The following is a 16954-nucleotide window of genomic DNA, read 5'->3' as shown; positions in this document are numbered from 1 at the left end:
CATTAGACATGTCCATGCAGTGCAACTAGCACCCTAATTAGATAAGACCATCACTATTAGGACTTATTATCACAAGCTAAATCTTGACCATTCTCACTGGCAAATACATGAGCTGCTTTCTCAATGGACTGTGCTAGGAATGAAGGAAAGCTGATGAAAGGTATATTAACCACTAATCTCGCTAATAAAAGAAAATACTTAACGCATACACGCCAGTGCGTATTCATTTACCAACATGCATCATGAAAAACGACTGGCAAGGTAAGAACATTAGGTTTACTATAGATTGACGTGATTGTAGGAAGTGACCGAACACAGCACCCTAACGTGTTGACGGTGTTTCCCAGCTACCTTATCTCTTTGTTGATGGCGTCCAGCTGCTCCTGCAGCATCATGGCGAGGGTCTGTGCGTCCGAGTGGCCGCCGGGGGACAGAAGGTCCATGGAGCTGAACAGGGTCTCCCGGTCGTCATCGTCGATGTCCGACATGTCCGACATCTCGCTCTCGAACTGGTGGCTACCCAGAACCCCGAGCTGCTGGGAGCGCCACTCATGCTCGCCAAGGGATTTGGCCTATCAGTGGTAGGATGGGGGAGAGAGGGATGAGGAGAGAGATGACATGAGTTTGGTTCTCAAGACCACAGTAACCAGGACAGTATCAAGACTCTGCATGCTGATGCTGAAGTAAATCCTGGGCAAACTGCCATGGAAGAAGCTGGACTGGAACTCCTATACTATACATATTGTAGAGCACTTTTAGATTTATACTTTCAATAATGCATAGATTTGTAGGTTTTCCAGACTAATGGGGAGTATGTATATTTTGGGGGTAATTTGCTTTTAGCATTAGCAGAGGTAATGAGCCATGACTTGCTCTTGTTATGCCCCAAAAGTATTTCAGCAAACCTGGTAAGAAGTTTGTAAGTAAACTTGCAAGCCTCTCAAGTAAGGAAAGCTCCTTTAAGTTATATAAGTTACTGTTAAAATGCAGCGGTGCACTCAAGCTATAAACTGTGTAAACTCGACAGTTAAACTTTATTAAACTTCACAGAACAGCACAATGACTGCCCACAATACAGTGGCAGTGAAAGAGAAAGAGAGAGAAAAAAAAGAGCGAGAAAGAAAGAGAGTGCGACAGAGTTAGCCTCCTCGGAGGTGACGGTTGTGACCTTGGTCTCGTCACGTCGCAGGCCCATGCGACCTCTTCTGGGCCGGCGTATCACCTTAGCCGAGCGGTAGTGGTCCGACTGGGTGTCAGCCAGGGAGCCAAGGGAGAACCGCAGCTCTGCCGACGTGTCCAGGTGAGTTCTGCAAGCACACTCACAAAACCACACACACACACACAGAGACACGAGTCCTCTCGTTAGGGGCAGTGCATGCTTACTAGATCCCTATGTGGTACAATCGGCGTGATGTTTTTCAGTAGCAGACACACACACGGAGCGCACCGTGACAGGGTGGGGTCCGTGAGGGAGCCTGCTCTCAGTCTGAACTGGTCCAGCTCCAGCCTGAGCTTCTCCATGTCATCCGCCAGGTGAGTCTGGAGGAAACAGGAAGCAGCGGGTCTCATCAACACCTCTGCTCATAACACCTCGACGGGACAATTTGACAGTTTAATGCAATGACGCTAGACATCGCAGGCCGGTTTAATACCAGAGCTAGTTCTGAATGTCATTATCTACACCAGAGCAAAGCGTGTGAATAATCAGTGTTCGGGGGTTTGTGAAAAATGAAGCTCGTTCTCAACACTCACATCATTATCTCACTATTAAAAAGCACTTTGTTAAGTCAACCTCATGCAAAATGTAAAAATTACAGTGTGCGTGTGTGTATAGATGTGTGGGGGGGGTACCAAAAAGTCATTTGAAATCAGTTTGACCTACTTTTTCATGGATTGAATCCTCCAACTGTTTCCTATAACCCTCAGAGTCTTGTATTAAAACATTCTGAAAGAGAAAAAGGCACCGTTGACAGGAAATCTATAGCTGTTTCCTTAAAGAAATCAGAGGGACATGTTATTGACCGGTGTGTATTGACTCAGGGGCCATGTGGACCTTTTCCTCTAGAGCCGCCATTCTCTCTTTGAGGTGGAGCTGCAATCGTTCGTTGGACTCGGTGAGGAGTCTATCCACCGTGTCCGACAGACGCTTGTTGTGCTCCTCGTTCATCTTTTCTCTCTGTCGAGCCTGAGTTTTGCACAGAAGACACGCGACAGTGACTTAGGACCCCGAGGCTACCTCAAGAACTCTTATTCCTTACTGTGCAGAACAAAATGCCACCCTCTTCAAATCTCGTTCACTCTGTGAGGTCATGTCAACGACAGCCTTCTTTGGCGTAGCCAACATGCTAATCAACCCATGGAGAGTGAACAGGTGGCTTGTAGCCTAGCCTAGCCTAGCCTAGCATAGCAGAGCCTTGCGTTGCTTAGCATAGCTCTCCCTGGATGTGACTCACTCTGAGTAGCTCCTGGTTCTTCTCCTCCAGCTGGCCCTCCAAGTGCCTCATGCGCTCCTCAATGCTGCCATGGCGCTCTTCTGCCTGCAGGGGGCACCACACAGACAAGACGTGGGGGGGAGGGGGGGACACATAAGCAGCCATGTTTAGCAGCAATGGATGGCAACACATGCAAACAATACACGGGCAACAAAACCAAGCCAAAGCCTCTAGATCCCCCAAACCATAACTCAGCAGACAGGGAACTGGAGCAGAGATGGAGGGAGGCCGGTGGGGAGAGAGAGATAGAGAGAGTGAGAGAGAGAGAGAGACATAAAGAGAAAGAGAGCAGTGAGAGAGACAGAGAAAGTGAGAGAAAGAGAGAGAATGAGAGAGAGACAGCAAGAGAGAGAGAGAGAGAGAGAGAGCGAGTGAAAGCAAGACAGAGAGAAAGAGAGAGACTGCGAGACAGAGAGAGAGCAGTGATGGAGAGCTGCAGCAGTTTGTCTACAGACCAGCCATGTCCAGGTGGGTCCCGCAGCTTCCCCACACTGCTAACAGACACAAGAGAGAACCAAATAGCCCCACCATCCAAAACCCTCCAAACAACAGCTCCGGAAATCCTAACAACACCATGGGCAAGACAGACGTCCCGGGTGTTCTGCTGTGGCTAGCCATCATAGCTGTGCTGCTGTGTGCTCCTGTGGGACTACAGTCCTAAGAATGGAGTTCATGTCAGGGAGTTTAGCTTTCATGACAAAGTGATAATTGTCAGGAGAGGAGACGGAGATTGATTCAAACTACAGGACCATAGGAGAGGAAAGGATGACCTCCAGTAGTCAAAGGGGATATATATACACAGTATATCGCAGGTGTATTTGTGTGATTGTAACCCCTGTGTATGCATGCTGGTTTATGTGTATGTGTGTGTGTGCGTGTGTGTCTGTATGTGTCTATGCTTGTGTGTGTGCTCATGTGGTCGTGTGGGCGTGCTTATACGTGTGTGTGTGTGTGTGTGTTACCTTGGTGAGGGCTGCTATCCTCTGAGCCAGCTCAGCCTCCACCTCTGGCAGAGTCTCAGCCTTCCTCATGGTCTGCTGCAGCTTCTGCTCTGCCAGCTCCAATCGCTCCTGCAGCTGCCTGTTCTTCTCCTCCATCTACACACGCACACACACACACACAACAGGCACACACAAACAGGCACACACACACACACACATATATATAAATGCACATGCGCACAAACATGCATCAAGGAAACATACCAGAGCACAGAAGCATTGTCAAATATCTGTCAGGCCACACAGTGGGTGCCCTTTCACACGCAGTCACTCTGAGCATGACTTTTCTTCCGAGCTGCTCTATTTCCAGGCTTCCTGGCAGGCCTGTCCATCAGCGACAGATGCCCAGGTCCCTGGAGCTTTAGCCCTGGCAGCCCAATATGCAATAATTAGACATGAGTGGGTTGGGTGGGCACAGGGGGTGGCACAGGGCCTGGAACACGGCTCTCTGATATACTGTGTGGGTCTTATCAAGTCCCTCTGGCTTGGGAAACACATAACAAGGTTTCAGTCACCCCCCCCCCCCCCCCATGTTCCTCCTTCACTCCCTCATCTCGTCTTCCATCCCTCCATCTTCCCACTTCATCCCTGGGAGAGTCATCATCAAACGCCAGCAACCAGACCCTGGGGGCAAGACCGCTGGAACAGCAACAAGTAAGAGAGTGTGCGAGTGTGTATGTGTGAGTCTAGAGCCATATCTGGAGGGGGTTGGAGGGTTATTTTGGATGACTCTGGGGAGGATGCTAAATGGGGTGTCATTTCTTTCTGGTTGGGGCTCAGAGCTAGTCTGTCCTGTGCCTGGGGTTCCAGCTCTGGGTGAGCCGGACCAGGGATAGAGGGCCCACAACCCCTACCAAGGACAAACTGACAATGTACCTTCTGATTATTGCACAGAGGAAATTGCTTATTGTACATTGTGAGTTTGGTCGTTTTCTGCCTAACAGGAAATAATTATGTCTGTGTGTCCCTGTATGTGTATTTAAGCATTACAATATTATAAAAGCAATCTCCCAACATCGCAGCTGGCATTTTACCTTTTTTATTTTTTTTGCAATTCCCTTTGCAATTCACTTTGAGATTTGAGAAACATCTCCACTATGGAGATGATCACAGTAATTCAACGGATTTCATCCAATCAAAGTTCCTAAACCTGAATACAATGGTGCACATCTCCGCTGTCAGGCCATGTCAAGGTGCTCTCTTTCAGATCGTCGTTATGGGAGCTATTCACAGCATGTCTACCCCGCTTCCCATTAAGTCTCAGTAGCCAGACCCACCTGTCTCTTGAGAAACCCACCATTTAAGTTATGATAATTGTCATGATTCAGAGCGAGGCAGTCCTGTATGATGCTCCTGGAGGATGGACATACTGGTAGAATATCCTCCCTATTGAGGCCTCGCAGGACACAGTTATTCACAGTGTACTTTGGTTCTAGAACACCAAGACCTACATGTATATGTTTGTCAAATATACTCAAACTAACAACATGCCATACATTTCCTCTGTCCAACAGACTCTGGATCAGTTTAGTGTTCAGTAACCGATAATGTTCATTCGGTTGGTAGTGGGTGGGGCCTACCTGTCGGAGGAAGGCCTCCTTATTGGCTAGCTCGTTCTCCAGCTTGTCGCTGATGTCATGCAGGGAGGTGGATTCTCGCTGGGCGCTGAGGTAGCGCTTCTCCAGGGTGACTATACGCTCCTCCATGTCCTCCTTCTGACACATGGCCTGCAGGGACACACGCAGGCATGCACACACGTACATGCACACACACACACAGACATTCACACACGCACACGCGTACAAGCACGCACACACACACACACACACACAGAAAAGCAGTTGGAACATCAACAACTTTGTACATCAATTTGTGATTTTCCACAAATTTCCCAGTCAGACAACTCTTAAAACGTGGCTAAGATTACAAGTGAATGACTGTGCTCATAATGATGGGTTGCTATCATGGCGGGACTATTTTACAGACAAGTGCTGCTGAGGCCATTACTATACGTGGAGTTCAATAATTTTACACTCTTATGAAAATTATCATTTTCAATGCATCTGTCAAGATTGATTTTTAAATATACTTCCAAAGGCCATTACAGATGAATGCGGACACTATTTTGTGGTTTAAGATGAAATTGAGTGTGTGTATTAATGTGTCTGTGTGTGTGCGTGTGTGGGAATGTGTGTGTGATGTGTACCAGCTGGTTATACTACTGTTACCAGTCTTTGATGTCACCCAGGGGCATTCATGTACCTCAGCATCCAGTGTGTGTGTGTGTGTGGGTGTGTCTCCTGTGTTGGTGTGTGTGTTCTCACACCAGTGTATACCTGTGCACACTCCCACTCCTTTGATGTTTTCCTGGCATTCCTGTCTCCTGGTGTGTGTGTTTGTGTGTGTTTGCGTGTGTGTGAGCGTGCGTGTGTTTGCGTGTGTGAGCGTGCCTGCGTGTGTGTGTGTGCACGCGCAGGCCCAGGTAAGCTCTCACCTCTCTGATGTCCCTCTGGTACTTGTTGCTCATCTCCTCTGACTTGCTGAGGTCCTTACGAGCAGTCTCCAGCTCCTGCTCCACCTCGGAGACGCGCGACGACAGGGAGGACATGCGCTCCTTCATCTGGGCCAGCTCGTAGTTCTGCTTCTCCAGCAGGTCCTGCAGCTCCACCACCTGGCTGGCCTCGTGGGCCGACTCCATGGAGCCATTAGACAGCCGCTGGGGAGGAGGGGGACTGATTAGGAATCATGGATCCATTTAGCGTTTAGCTTCATTTATAATGCATTTCATGATATGCATTTGGATGCGATGTACAGAGGTGGATGTTAAACTGGCGTTTTGATCTGCATGGGGAAAGGCTCTTCCCCAGATCAATACCTATATATATATATATATATATATTTTTTTTTATTTAGTTAGTTAGTTAGTTATTTATTAACAGTTATGTATTACATGCTTTGTTGCTAGTCAACTGGCCACTGAGCAACAGGGTTGTTGCTGGTTAAGGAGATATTCCAGGAGGGGGTTCTGATTTCAGCCATCTCTACTTTTCAGCTGACCTGGTACTTCTGGTCCAAGTAAACCATGTTCATGAGTGGACACTTGTGGGGTACAAAGTGTCAAATGGCAGAGCTAATGTATCCCAGAGAGATTCTTCAATTAATTCACTGAGGGAATTCACTGAGTGTTTAGGGACAAACTGACATGGACAGAGACAGAGAGAGAGACAGATAGAGAGACAGAGAGAGAGACAGAGAGAGAGCAGTGCAGATAGACAGGCTCAGACTTTAACATATTGAGCAGCTCAAGGTGTTGGCCTCAGTGTGGATCTAGACAGAGACAAAGACAGAGAGGGGGCTGACAGAGGGACTACAGCATCCTCCAGACTTCCACACTAGTGTGGCCGTCTGTATTAGGAATAGGACTATGAATATGGCAAGTTTGTTCTGACTCTGCATAGCTTGCAGGCGTCTCTGCATGAGGTTGATTAGGGGAAGAGAGAGAGGGGCAAGAGAGAGAGAGAGAGTGAGAGAGAGAGAGAGAGAGAGAGAGAGAGAGAGAGAGAGAGAGAGAGAGAGAGAGAGAGAGAGAGAGAGAGAGAGAGAGAGAGAGAGAGAGAGAGAGAGAGAGAGAGAGAGAGAGAGAGAGAGAGAGAGAGAGAGAGAGAGAGAGAGAGAGAGAGAGAGAGAGAGAGAGAGAGAGAGAGAGGGGGAGGGAGGGGGGTAGAGAGAGGGATGAGGGAGAGAGTATGAGAGAGATCCAAGGTTTAGGATTATGTATTCTGCATGAGGGACCGCAGGCAGGAACACAACATCAAAAACAACTTTATTAGCATTATATCAAGGGTGCTTCCTGTGAGGAATGACTTGCAGTAAATATCAAAACTCCTTGGCTTGCATAAGGGGCGCAAACTATATTCCTCAATCTAGGTCCCTCTTTCCCTCTCTCCTCTTCCTTTCTCTCTCTACGTCTCTCCATCCATGCTGCCTGTGATCAATGATTCACTCCGTGATAAAGGATCTCTCAATCCAACCTCTGATTTGAACACCGCCCCGCTGTTATAAGTATGAGGATTTATCCTGTAGCTTTCTCCAAAGGAAAAGAGTTATGCTGCTGTGGATGTCCAATAAAAACATGTGGGGGAGTTATTTAGGAGCTTGCTGGCAAAGAGAACCCATCTGGCATGGCAACATTCAGCCTAGCCCAGGACTGATGGCACGTTAAATACTGACACATTTATTACGTTGGACTATTACTATTCTTTTCTTTACATAGGCTTTGTTGAATCCAATCAGAGACCCGTGGCAGGTTTAAAACACGAGCTTGTGAATAACTATATTGGGGTTTTTAAACACTTTAGTCTCACTACAATTGTTCAATCTTTATAGAACACCTTGTGCCTGGTTCAGAACGTAGATGTTGATCCAGAGAGTAAAACTATAAGCCCCAGCTTTCTGACTGCATCCGCAGGAAGATTTAACTCCACTCTCCAGGGAGTGATGCAACATGGGTAATGTAGTCTCTGTTCTACCTGTCACTCGCCTGAGTGACAAGCAAGGGACTCTAGTCAAAGGCTCTCAAAGGACCACCGAAGAGGAGGTGAGAGCTGAGAAGTGGTGAGAAAGTGACCCTGCAGATTATTTGTGTCATATCCTCTGGAAGGCACTTTAAAAGGCCGCCTGCCGCAAGTAACTTGTCAACAGTGTGTGACTAGCAAACACACACACACACACACCCTTGCTAGCAAAGAGAGTGACAGTAAATAGAGGACTCCTGCCCAGTCAGGCTGAATGATGCAACCTCTCCTTGCCTTCCCTCCTCTCCTTCTCTAGACACAGAAACTGCTCATCCACAACCCCCGGTACTCAACCCACATCCCAAAACAGAGGGGATCTACACTCCCAAATCCAATTGACATTGATCCCCTTCCTCTATGTTGTTGCACCATGTCACGTAGACAGTGTCCGTGCCATCTGCATTGTAAAGAGGAGAGGCCGGGGAACGAGCAGGCTTCCAGGCACCGAGAGGTGTCTTTCATGCCCTCCTAATCATGGAGGGTTGAGATGAATTACTGTTGTGTATCTGGGTTTTGAGTTAATCCAAGGGCATTTAGTATTCAGATGTATGCAGATATATGGGGTCTGCTGCATAATGGGGTCACAGCAATTAAAGTAAGCTGACTGTGGATGTCCTTAAAGATGCCTGTTAGACTAGCCAAAGGACTTTTAAAGAGGGTAGGTATGGTACCATTTCAACAGTGACATACAAGGTCAATTGTTGTCAATTAAACGGTAACCTGCATGGTACACTATACTGAACCAGAGAGAGTAGAGAAAGAGAGGCAGGCCCACCTTGCCATGGACCTTCTGTCCGGCATCGCTGCCCTCCAGCGAGTCCTCGCTGCCGTCTCCCGAAGCCACCTTCCTCTGGATGTGGGCATTCTGCTCCCGTAAGGCAACGATCTGTGGGGCCCACAGAGGAAGCAGACGAGCTTCAGCACTGGAGCGTGAGGCCGTGGCACTGTGGCTCCACGTCCGCAAACATCCACTTCAATCCATCCAATCATCATCATTCACGTTGTCCTGTAGCATGACTATTATGTACACACACACACACACACTTGACCGCACGCATACATTGACACACGCAGACGCACGGTATGTTTTCAAGTGGGTACTTCTTACGCAACACACCCTTTCACACTGCAAATCCTCATTAAAGTTAGTAGCGGAATTTCCGGAACACGGCGTGAAGCCATGTTAAGTGTGCGTGCACAGGTCTTGTCACGATGATTATCATTATCCTGCTCAGCCGACCTCGTCTTCCATTCTTTATCACCTGCACCATCTGGCGTACACTCCAACAACCATGTTGCCAGGGGTTACAAGCGGCAAGCGTAATTAGGGTTTTCCTCCACAGCTATGTGTGATTATTACTTTCATAGATTGGAAGAGAGAGAGATTGAGAGAGAGAAATTGTAGGGTACTGTATGGAGTAATTGTCTTCAAAACTGGACAGCGCAAAACATTTATTCAAGCAGTTTGACAGAATTATTTTGACACTGCCTGACAGCAACAAACTGAGGAGCTTGTGTTGTCATTATTTTGTAAGCAAGTTGTTGCATCTGCAACAAATCTCCCTGACTTTGAGACCCGGGAAAGGCTTCAGTGGTATGCTAACCATTAAGACTGACACAAGTGCCTATTACCAAGACTAGCTTCAAACTATTACATTTTTAAATGCTCATGGAAACAGGTATACCCTGGCTCTACATAGTGCTGAATAAGACACCATGGTAACAACACCTTCAGTAGAAATCTACATGCACATAGGGGAAAGAGGGCCAATTTATTAAAATGACTGGGATTTACTTTACATGAAGTCATCCTGAACTTAACTTTATTTTTGGCAAGAGATTGCACAGGCAAACACTAAACTTGCCTGCTGTTGCATGCTGTCTCTCACCCAACACTCCCTCTGTCAATTTATGAGCGCAATTAAGACTCCCTATGTTTTCAGGGAGCATAAGGAATACTCTGTCATTTCTCTTGTTTAGATCAAACTGCGGTGTTCTGTTTGTCTCCTTTCTTACACACACACACACGCACACACACACACACACACACACACACACACACACACACACACACACACACACACGTAGCCACAGAACAAATAATAGATGCCATCCTCATACTCGCTGTCTCTCTTGCTCTCAAATTAGAAAAATGAGGAGTTTCCAGAAGCAAAATGAAAGTGCTCCCTTTGATGTCGTTCATCTGGAGTCATCAAAGCCCAGCATCTGAGGCACCATGAGAAAGGAAGGAACGAAAGAGAGAGACAGAACGAGAGAGAAAACAAGAGAGACACACAGAACCAGAGAGGGGGAGAGCGAGGTAGAGAGAGGAAAAGGGAGAGAGAGACTGTTTGGCTGGCGCATAAAGGAGAGCACCTCAGACGGCCTTTCAAACGGCCCTCCTTCACCAAGCCTTCATCCTTCTCCATCAGGACTGTTGAAGGTGAGGAGAAGAGATTGGAGGGACATGTGGCGAGGGAGCGGTGTGTGAGCGCGCGAGGAAGATAGATCTTGTCAAAGTGAGGGCCTGGAGAATGCTGTTCCCTGGTGCAATGTGTTTGAATTAAGATCAATCACACCGAAACACCAGCAAGCAGACACACAGGGTACACGCAAGGGCATGCACACACACAGAAACACACACACACAAGTACACACACATGCACAAAAAAAACATTGGCTTTCAAGTGGAAGCAGGTGTTTCTCCATGTACAAGGTGGGTCACACCCTGGGATTTCCCTAACTAGTGAACTGGAGGACTTCACAAGAGACCAGACACCTCCGACTTCAGAAACCGTCAAATGTTCCCCATCTCTCTTGATAGGGTAATCCATCTTACTTAGTCTTGATTCGTCCCTACGTGGGCATATCAGCCCATCACATTGGAGAGATGGAAGTGGAGGGTGTTTATTGTAGAAAATTAACATGTGTGGGTTTTCTTGTAAAGAGCAGACTTTCTCCCTTTCTCCCTTCTGACCTCTTTCCCTGTCTAGCTTTCTCTCTCCCTCTTTCTGTTTTCCTTCGCCCAGTTTATTTGCCACACGTCTTCCTTCTCCCTCCCCTCCAACCCCGACCTCCTCTCATGCTCATTTTCACCTCATCCACGTTATGCTTTGATCAGCCAGAACCCCCCCTTCACCCTTCACACACAAACAGGTTTTCATTACCTAGCTCAGAAGTGGCTGAGAGGAGAAACTCAGGCAAACCATCCTCCATTTCTGCTTTCCGGGTCTCCTACAGCCTGCCGTGTGTTCTGCCACCCTCCCTCTCCCCTCTCCATGTTCTCTATCCGTCCTGTCTCTCTCGCTTTCATTTTCCGTGCTAATATTCAAGATTGATTCTGAATTTATTTCCATCTCCTCAGCTGACTCACTCCCTCTCTGTCAGGCGTGCCTTCTGTCCCCCCCCTTGTCTGCCCAATTCATCTATCCCTCCCTCCTTGTCCTCCCTCCATCTTGTCACTCCTTCTCCCCCCCCCCTCCCCCATCTCCCTCTTGGGGTGTAGGGCAGGGGAAGGGGGCTGGCATGCCTCCCGTGGTGAGGCAGCCTGGGGGTCTCGCTCAGCTGGAACACGACCATCTGGACTGGCAGACCTGCGCTGGCGCGGGCCCTGGCACCGGCCTGGCAGGGAGAGGGCGGAGAAGGGGGGGGAGTGAACCTGCTAATGCCACGAGCACAGCTCTCATCTGTCAATGCCACGCCCCCCCACCACCACCACCACCACCACCTCCCCCGTCACATGGTGTCGCGTGGCCCTTTTGGGAAGCAGAACAAGCGCACCCTAATCAGGAGATGGCCTCTTGGATCTGACAGTCACAGTGTAATTTGATTCCTCCCTTGATGGATGGCTTTTAATTGCTTTTAATCTGCTGTCATGTGTGTAAATAAAGACGTTTCATCACTCCCTTCCTTCATCTAATCTTCTTCATTGATTGACACAGAACACACACAAGGGAGAAAGGGATGGGGGATTTTCCACATTAATCCATATCCTTCCAGTTGGATAGCAGACCAGATGACAGTAATGCAAATGAATGTAAATCCAAATCTCACCTCCTGATTGGCTGCTGTCAGCTCCTCCTCCAAGGCAGAGACCCGCTCTAGTGACACCCGTAGTCTCTCTCTCACCTTGGAGTAAAACAACACCAACATGAAGAATGTTAGAGTCTGTCTTTTTTTGCAAACGTCAGTGGTAGACCATTTGACCCCAGATCAAGACAACACAGGTTCAAAGCGTCTGCCAAGTGAATACATTATTATTATGACATTACATGACGTCGGCACATTATGTACAGTATTTAGTGGATAGGTGTGTTTCAAGGATGGTGTGAGAGTGTGACAACATAGGGATGCTTTGGCTTTGATAGCCAGCTCTCCCATCATCCCCCTAATATGTCATCCCAGCCCCACCAGACCGTGTCGGGTTACCAGATAGAACATGCCGCTAGTGAGAGACCAGACTGCAGCTCTTGCCTCCTTCCCTCGCCTCCTCCCCTTGCCTCCTTCCCTCGCCTCGTTTCCTCTTCCTCAACAACTCAGCCGTACAATAACACTTTATGTCTCCTTCGAAGCTCCCGCTCAGCTTCTGTCCAGGGCCGAGGGCTTTTATCGCTTTTAAAAGCACGCTTTTCTGGAAGGAGAGACCCCCCCCCCCACACACAGACACACACGCCAGGTTTTCCCCCTCCCCTCACTTCCACTGAAGGGAAGGAAATTCATGACTCCCTCTCTCCCCCTCCCCGTGTTCATGTATTTGTTGCGGTACTGATGGAGCAATTACTCGTGTGGCCGACACGCCATCCTGTGGCCCAATAGGATCGCAGACCTCAGAGGATGCTGAGCCTGGGATTACAGGCTGGCCAGGGCCCTCCGCAGGACGATCCGGCCGTCGACCGACCGACGCAGTGGCGGAAAGCGTCCCATGAATCAAAAGGGCTTTATTCCCCTGAACGTCCCGCCATGCGAGAGGCGTTGTAACTGATGGAGGCTGCTGACGTGGGGGCTGGTCGGATCCCAGGGCGATACGCCACCGAGGGCTAGGGTCGTAAATCAACAGGCTTTGGGGCCAGGGGGAGCAGAGGGCGGAGGGACAGTGGGAGGAGAAGGGGTTTAATCGCAGAACAACGGCTCGAGCAAAAACTGGGAGGCCATTGTGATGACAGTGCCGTCTATCTCCTTGTGCTATCATCAACCCAAACTGAGCCAGCTCTCTCAGTCAGCCCAGGTCTAAACTGTAATCTGTAATTCTATCCGTCCACAAAATGGGACATGAAATGGAGTAGGAGAGAACGAGTATGATATTCGGATAACAGAATGACGAGGTATTCCACAGTTGGGTGCTTGTGTTGTTGCAGCGTGGTCCCCACCTTCTCGTCTAGAGCCTTGTGGTGCTCGAACAGGGACTTGAGGGCTTTAAGGACCTCCACCTCGCTGGACACTCCCGAGGGAGACTGGGCCTGCCGCTTGACCACGGTCATCCGCAGAGAGCGCTCGTGTCTGGACACCAGGCACTCCAGGTGCTCCAGGAGGAGCTGGAGAGGCAGGGAGGACAGAAGAGCGTTAAGATCACAGTCATTACTGTCGTCATCACCGTCATCATGGTCGTTATTCTCATCTTCATCAAAGTCATCATTATGATCCTCATTACAATAACAAATGAATACATTCGGCAACTGCCCTTTCTGTTGGAACTCAATAAAGGTCTTTTCTGCCATGTCTCTATCAAAGCTGATAAGCTATTTGGAGCCCAGTACCTGTCAACTGTTCATTTAGGGGGGACAGAGAACAGTAGGCTCAGAGTGTAATAGCATGAGCCATGAGCAAATCAATTACGGAGCTGGGAACAATAAAGGCACTCTATACAAATTGGAACCCTCTGGACAGCACACAAAGAGATTATGCTAATGTGGTTAGCTAGTCGCTAGGGCTTTCTAGGTGCCGTGCCCAATCAATTGCTGGTGGAATGTGGCCCAAGGACAGAGCGGGAGGGCTGGGGGAGAAGACTTCCTTTGAAATTGGGACGGGATGAGTCGACAATAATGAGAATTGGAGACTAGAGAAAGAAGGGAGAGATAGACAGTGAGAGATAAATAGAGAAAGAGAAGGATGGAGAGAGATAGTGAGAGAGATGGAGAGAGAGAGAGAGAGAGAGAGAGAGAGAGAGAGAGAGAGAGAGAGAGAGAGAGAGAGAGAGAGAGAGAGAGAGATGGAGAAAGAGGGAAGAATATTTATTGATCTTTGGCACACAATGCACAACTACAGAGCAGAGTAAGGTTTCAAGGTGAGACTGCATAGCTGAGTCTAGTGGCCGGCAACTCTAACACCCCCCACTACATATCATGGTGCAATGCTAAGATTCTAATGCTAGCCTGGGAAGGAGGATCAAGCAGTTATTATGGTGCTCTCTGCTCTCCTGATGGTTCCCTTTCAGGGCTGGCCTTATGGGAATTAACCACAAGCTAATGATGTGAGAAGAGGCAATAATATCTGCTGTGGAATCTTCCTGGGCACGGGAACACTGACCTATTTCTTGAGAGCATCGTAAACCACAGTGTCAACGCAAAGCTAAGCTAAGCTAAGCTTCTACAACTCTGTGACGTCGCCTGCAGCTGGGGTTGGATCATGTGGATGTGGAACACCACCAGATACAGACAGAGTTCAGACTGGGGTCGTTATGAAACCAAAGAGACCTACAAAAAAACAATCACCAATCTCTGACCAATCACTCGTAGTGTTACGATTCTCAGTCAATTATTATGGTTGGATGGGAGCCATTTCTACATGCATCTCAGCATGAAACGAGTGGATTATAGATGACACACTAGTTGTTGTGAAATTGTTTTGTACACGTTTGACCCCGTGATTTAAGCCTGTGCTTTACAACTGCTACTACGACACTACCCAAAAGCAACTACAGGTACTAGACCAGGCAGGTATCTGATGGGGCATAGCTGTCTGACTTTCTAGCCTATACCTGAACTCAGAGAAGAACATGCAGACAGAGTGGTCTTGAAATCAGCTGAAGGGTTGTTGAGAGGGCCTCTGCCATCCGTCCTTGAGTAGATGTCTGAAGGGCTGCCAGTAGACTGTAACCTCCGGTAACAGACAGACACACGCTCACTAGCAAGCTGAGATGCTTACTTTCCGTTTAATCAATCAGAGAACGAACACATTGGCCTCAGCTCTACCTAAGCCGACACCCGGTCAGAATAATAATAAGCAACGCTCTCTCTTCGATTCTCTCTCATCCTGTCCTACCTTAAACTGGTTTACAGTCTGCTCACATTTACTTGCAAGTGCTTAAGCCTGTACCCACGGCAAAGAAATGTAAATCCACAGTGCCTTACAGCGTTCACTTCTGTTTAAGTACACAGCAATCAGTTAATATAGATGTCCAGCACCCAACTCCACTGATTGCATGTGCATTGCTTTTAAGATTTAATTATGAACTTTAAAACATCCTCGAGAAAGACTATTAAAAGTCTTGGTGCAGGCCTGTACCCTGCTGAGAATTCAAGGTGATAATGATGAGTGAGAGAGTGAAAATGACTTTCCTTATTCTCCAGACCTCATCCCTCTCTCCAGTGATGAGACTGGATGGCAATGTTGAAACCCCCCCTGGCAGAGCAACCACACTCATAGATCGGACCTGTGGCAACACATGCTTTTGTGTGTGTTTGTCTGTATCTGAGTGAGTGTGTACGTCTGTGTGTGTGTGTGTGTGGCCCTCACCCTGGTGTTGTTCCTCTCAGCCTTGAGTTCGGAGATCTCCTCCTCTTTCTCCAGCAGATTCTCCCTGCAGACATTCAGCTCTTTGGTCAGGGCTGCAAACTCCTGTTGGACAACAAAAAGCAGGACAGACCCGGGTCATCTACAGTGCATTTAGAGTTTTACACACATAATACATTTCCACTCATTCCCAGAATACACACAATACAGAACCAACCAACATGCAAGAACATTATCATTCACTGCACATTGAGAAAGAACAGATCTAGCTGGTATGCCAGTGCAAAACAGTCATCCATAGACTGCAATATATCTGTCTGGAGGAGACCAAGATTATCAGTCACAAGGAAAAGGGTTTCTTCCCCTTCTCTGTGTACAGAGTCATGGACTGTGATGTATTATGGAACTAAGGGACTGCTTAAACATGACTCCATATCCACTCAAAGGAGAGAGCGCGAGGATTCCGTGGGCGTCTCTCTGTATGCAATAATCCACTCATTTCCCCCCCGATGATAGATGTTAGATCTCTTCCTTCTGTCCACAGGTTCATCGTGTAGCTAGAGTTTAATACGGGGGCGTTAAGTTCGGCTTCTGCTTTACCATCTCTCTTTGGAATGTTTTTGAGAGGTGTTTTCAGAACTATGGGGATTCTGGGAAAGAGTGAAAATGTAGCATGGGGAGAATGAAAAAGGATTGGATGTGCTAATGGCAATCTGTCCACAGAAGCTGTAAGAGGATTGGGCGCTGAACAGCGGTGCGGCGGTGCGGTGTGGGGGCTCACCCTGGCGGACTTAAACATGCCTGTCAGCACTAAGCAAAATGAAGAGTGCTGATAGGATCCCGTGTAGTGTTAGGGGGCCATGTTACATTACCAGCTATGGTACTGGATGGCTCAGAGAGGCTCAGCTATACATCAACAAGAGTGTTGCATGTTTATTATTATGTGCACTTAGGATCAAACCACCAACTCGGCATGTTACAATCCAATCCAAATGTATGCCCATTGCCTTATTGTACTTTACAGTTATGTCTTGCAGTAGAATACAGTCAGGGAAGACAGATATCAAAACCACTGAAGCAGAATAGAAAGGAGAAACTTTGCAATTAGCCAGCTGAGGCTAAACTGCTATCCCCTAGTTTACTTCCCTGTGTGCCAAGA

The 16954-nt window shown here is 48.0% G+C and overlaps 1 protein-coding gene across 1 annotated transcript; it reads right to left on the bottom strand.

Moving 5' to 3' along the window:
• Positions 1-347: 347 nt before the first annotated feature.
• Positions 348-16594, bottom strand: LOC146276564 (liprin-alpha-2-like). Its single transcript, XM_084702017.1, has 12 exons — positions 16577-16594; positions 15799-15900; positions 13434-13598; positions 8843-8953; positions 5988-6209; positions 5074-5220; positions 3455-3589; positions 2454-2537; positions 2054-2185; positions 1448-1539; positions 1169-1307; positions 348-572 (listed from the first exon to the last, which is right to left on the bottom strand). Exons 1-12 carry the CDS (start codon positions 16592-16594, stop codon positions 348-350), a joined length of 1572 nt encoding a protein of 523 aa, XP_084558143.1.
• Between the last annotated feature and the right edge of the window lie 360 nt (positions 16595-16954).

Source organism: Hypomesus nipponensis, chromosome 7 (genome assembly GCF_054491055.1).
Source record: "Hypomesus nipponensis isolate SF chromosome 7, ASM5449105v1, whole genome shotgun sequence".
Taxonomy (NCBI): Eukaryota; Metazoa; Chordata; class Actinopteri; order Osmeriformes; family Osmeridae; genus Hypomesus; species Hypomesus nipponensis.
This window is presented reverse-complemented; position numbering and strand designations above follow the sequence as displayed.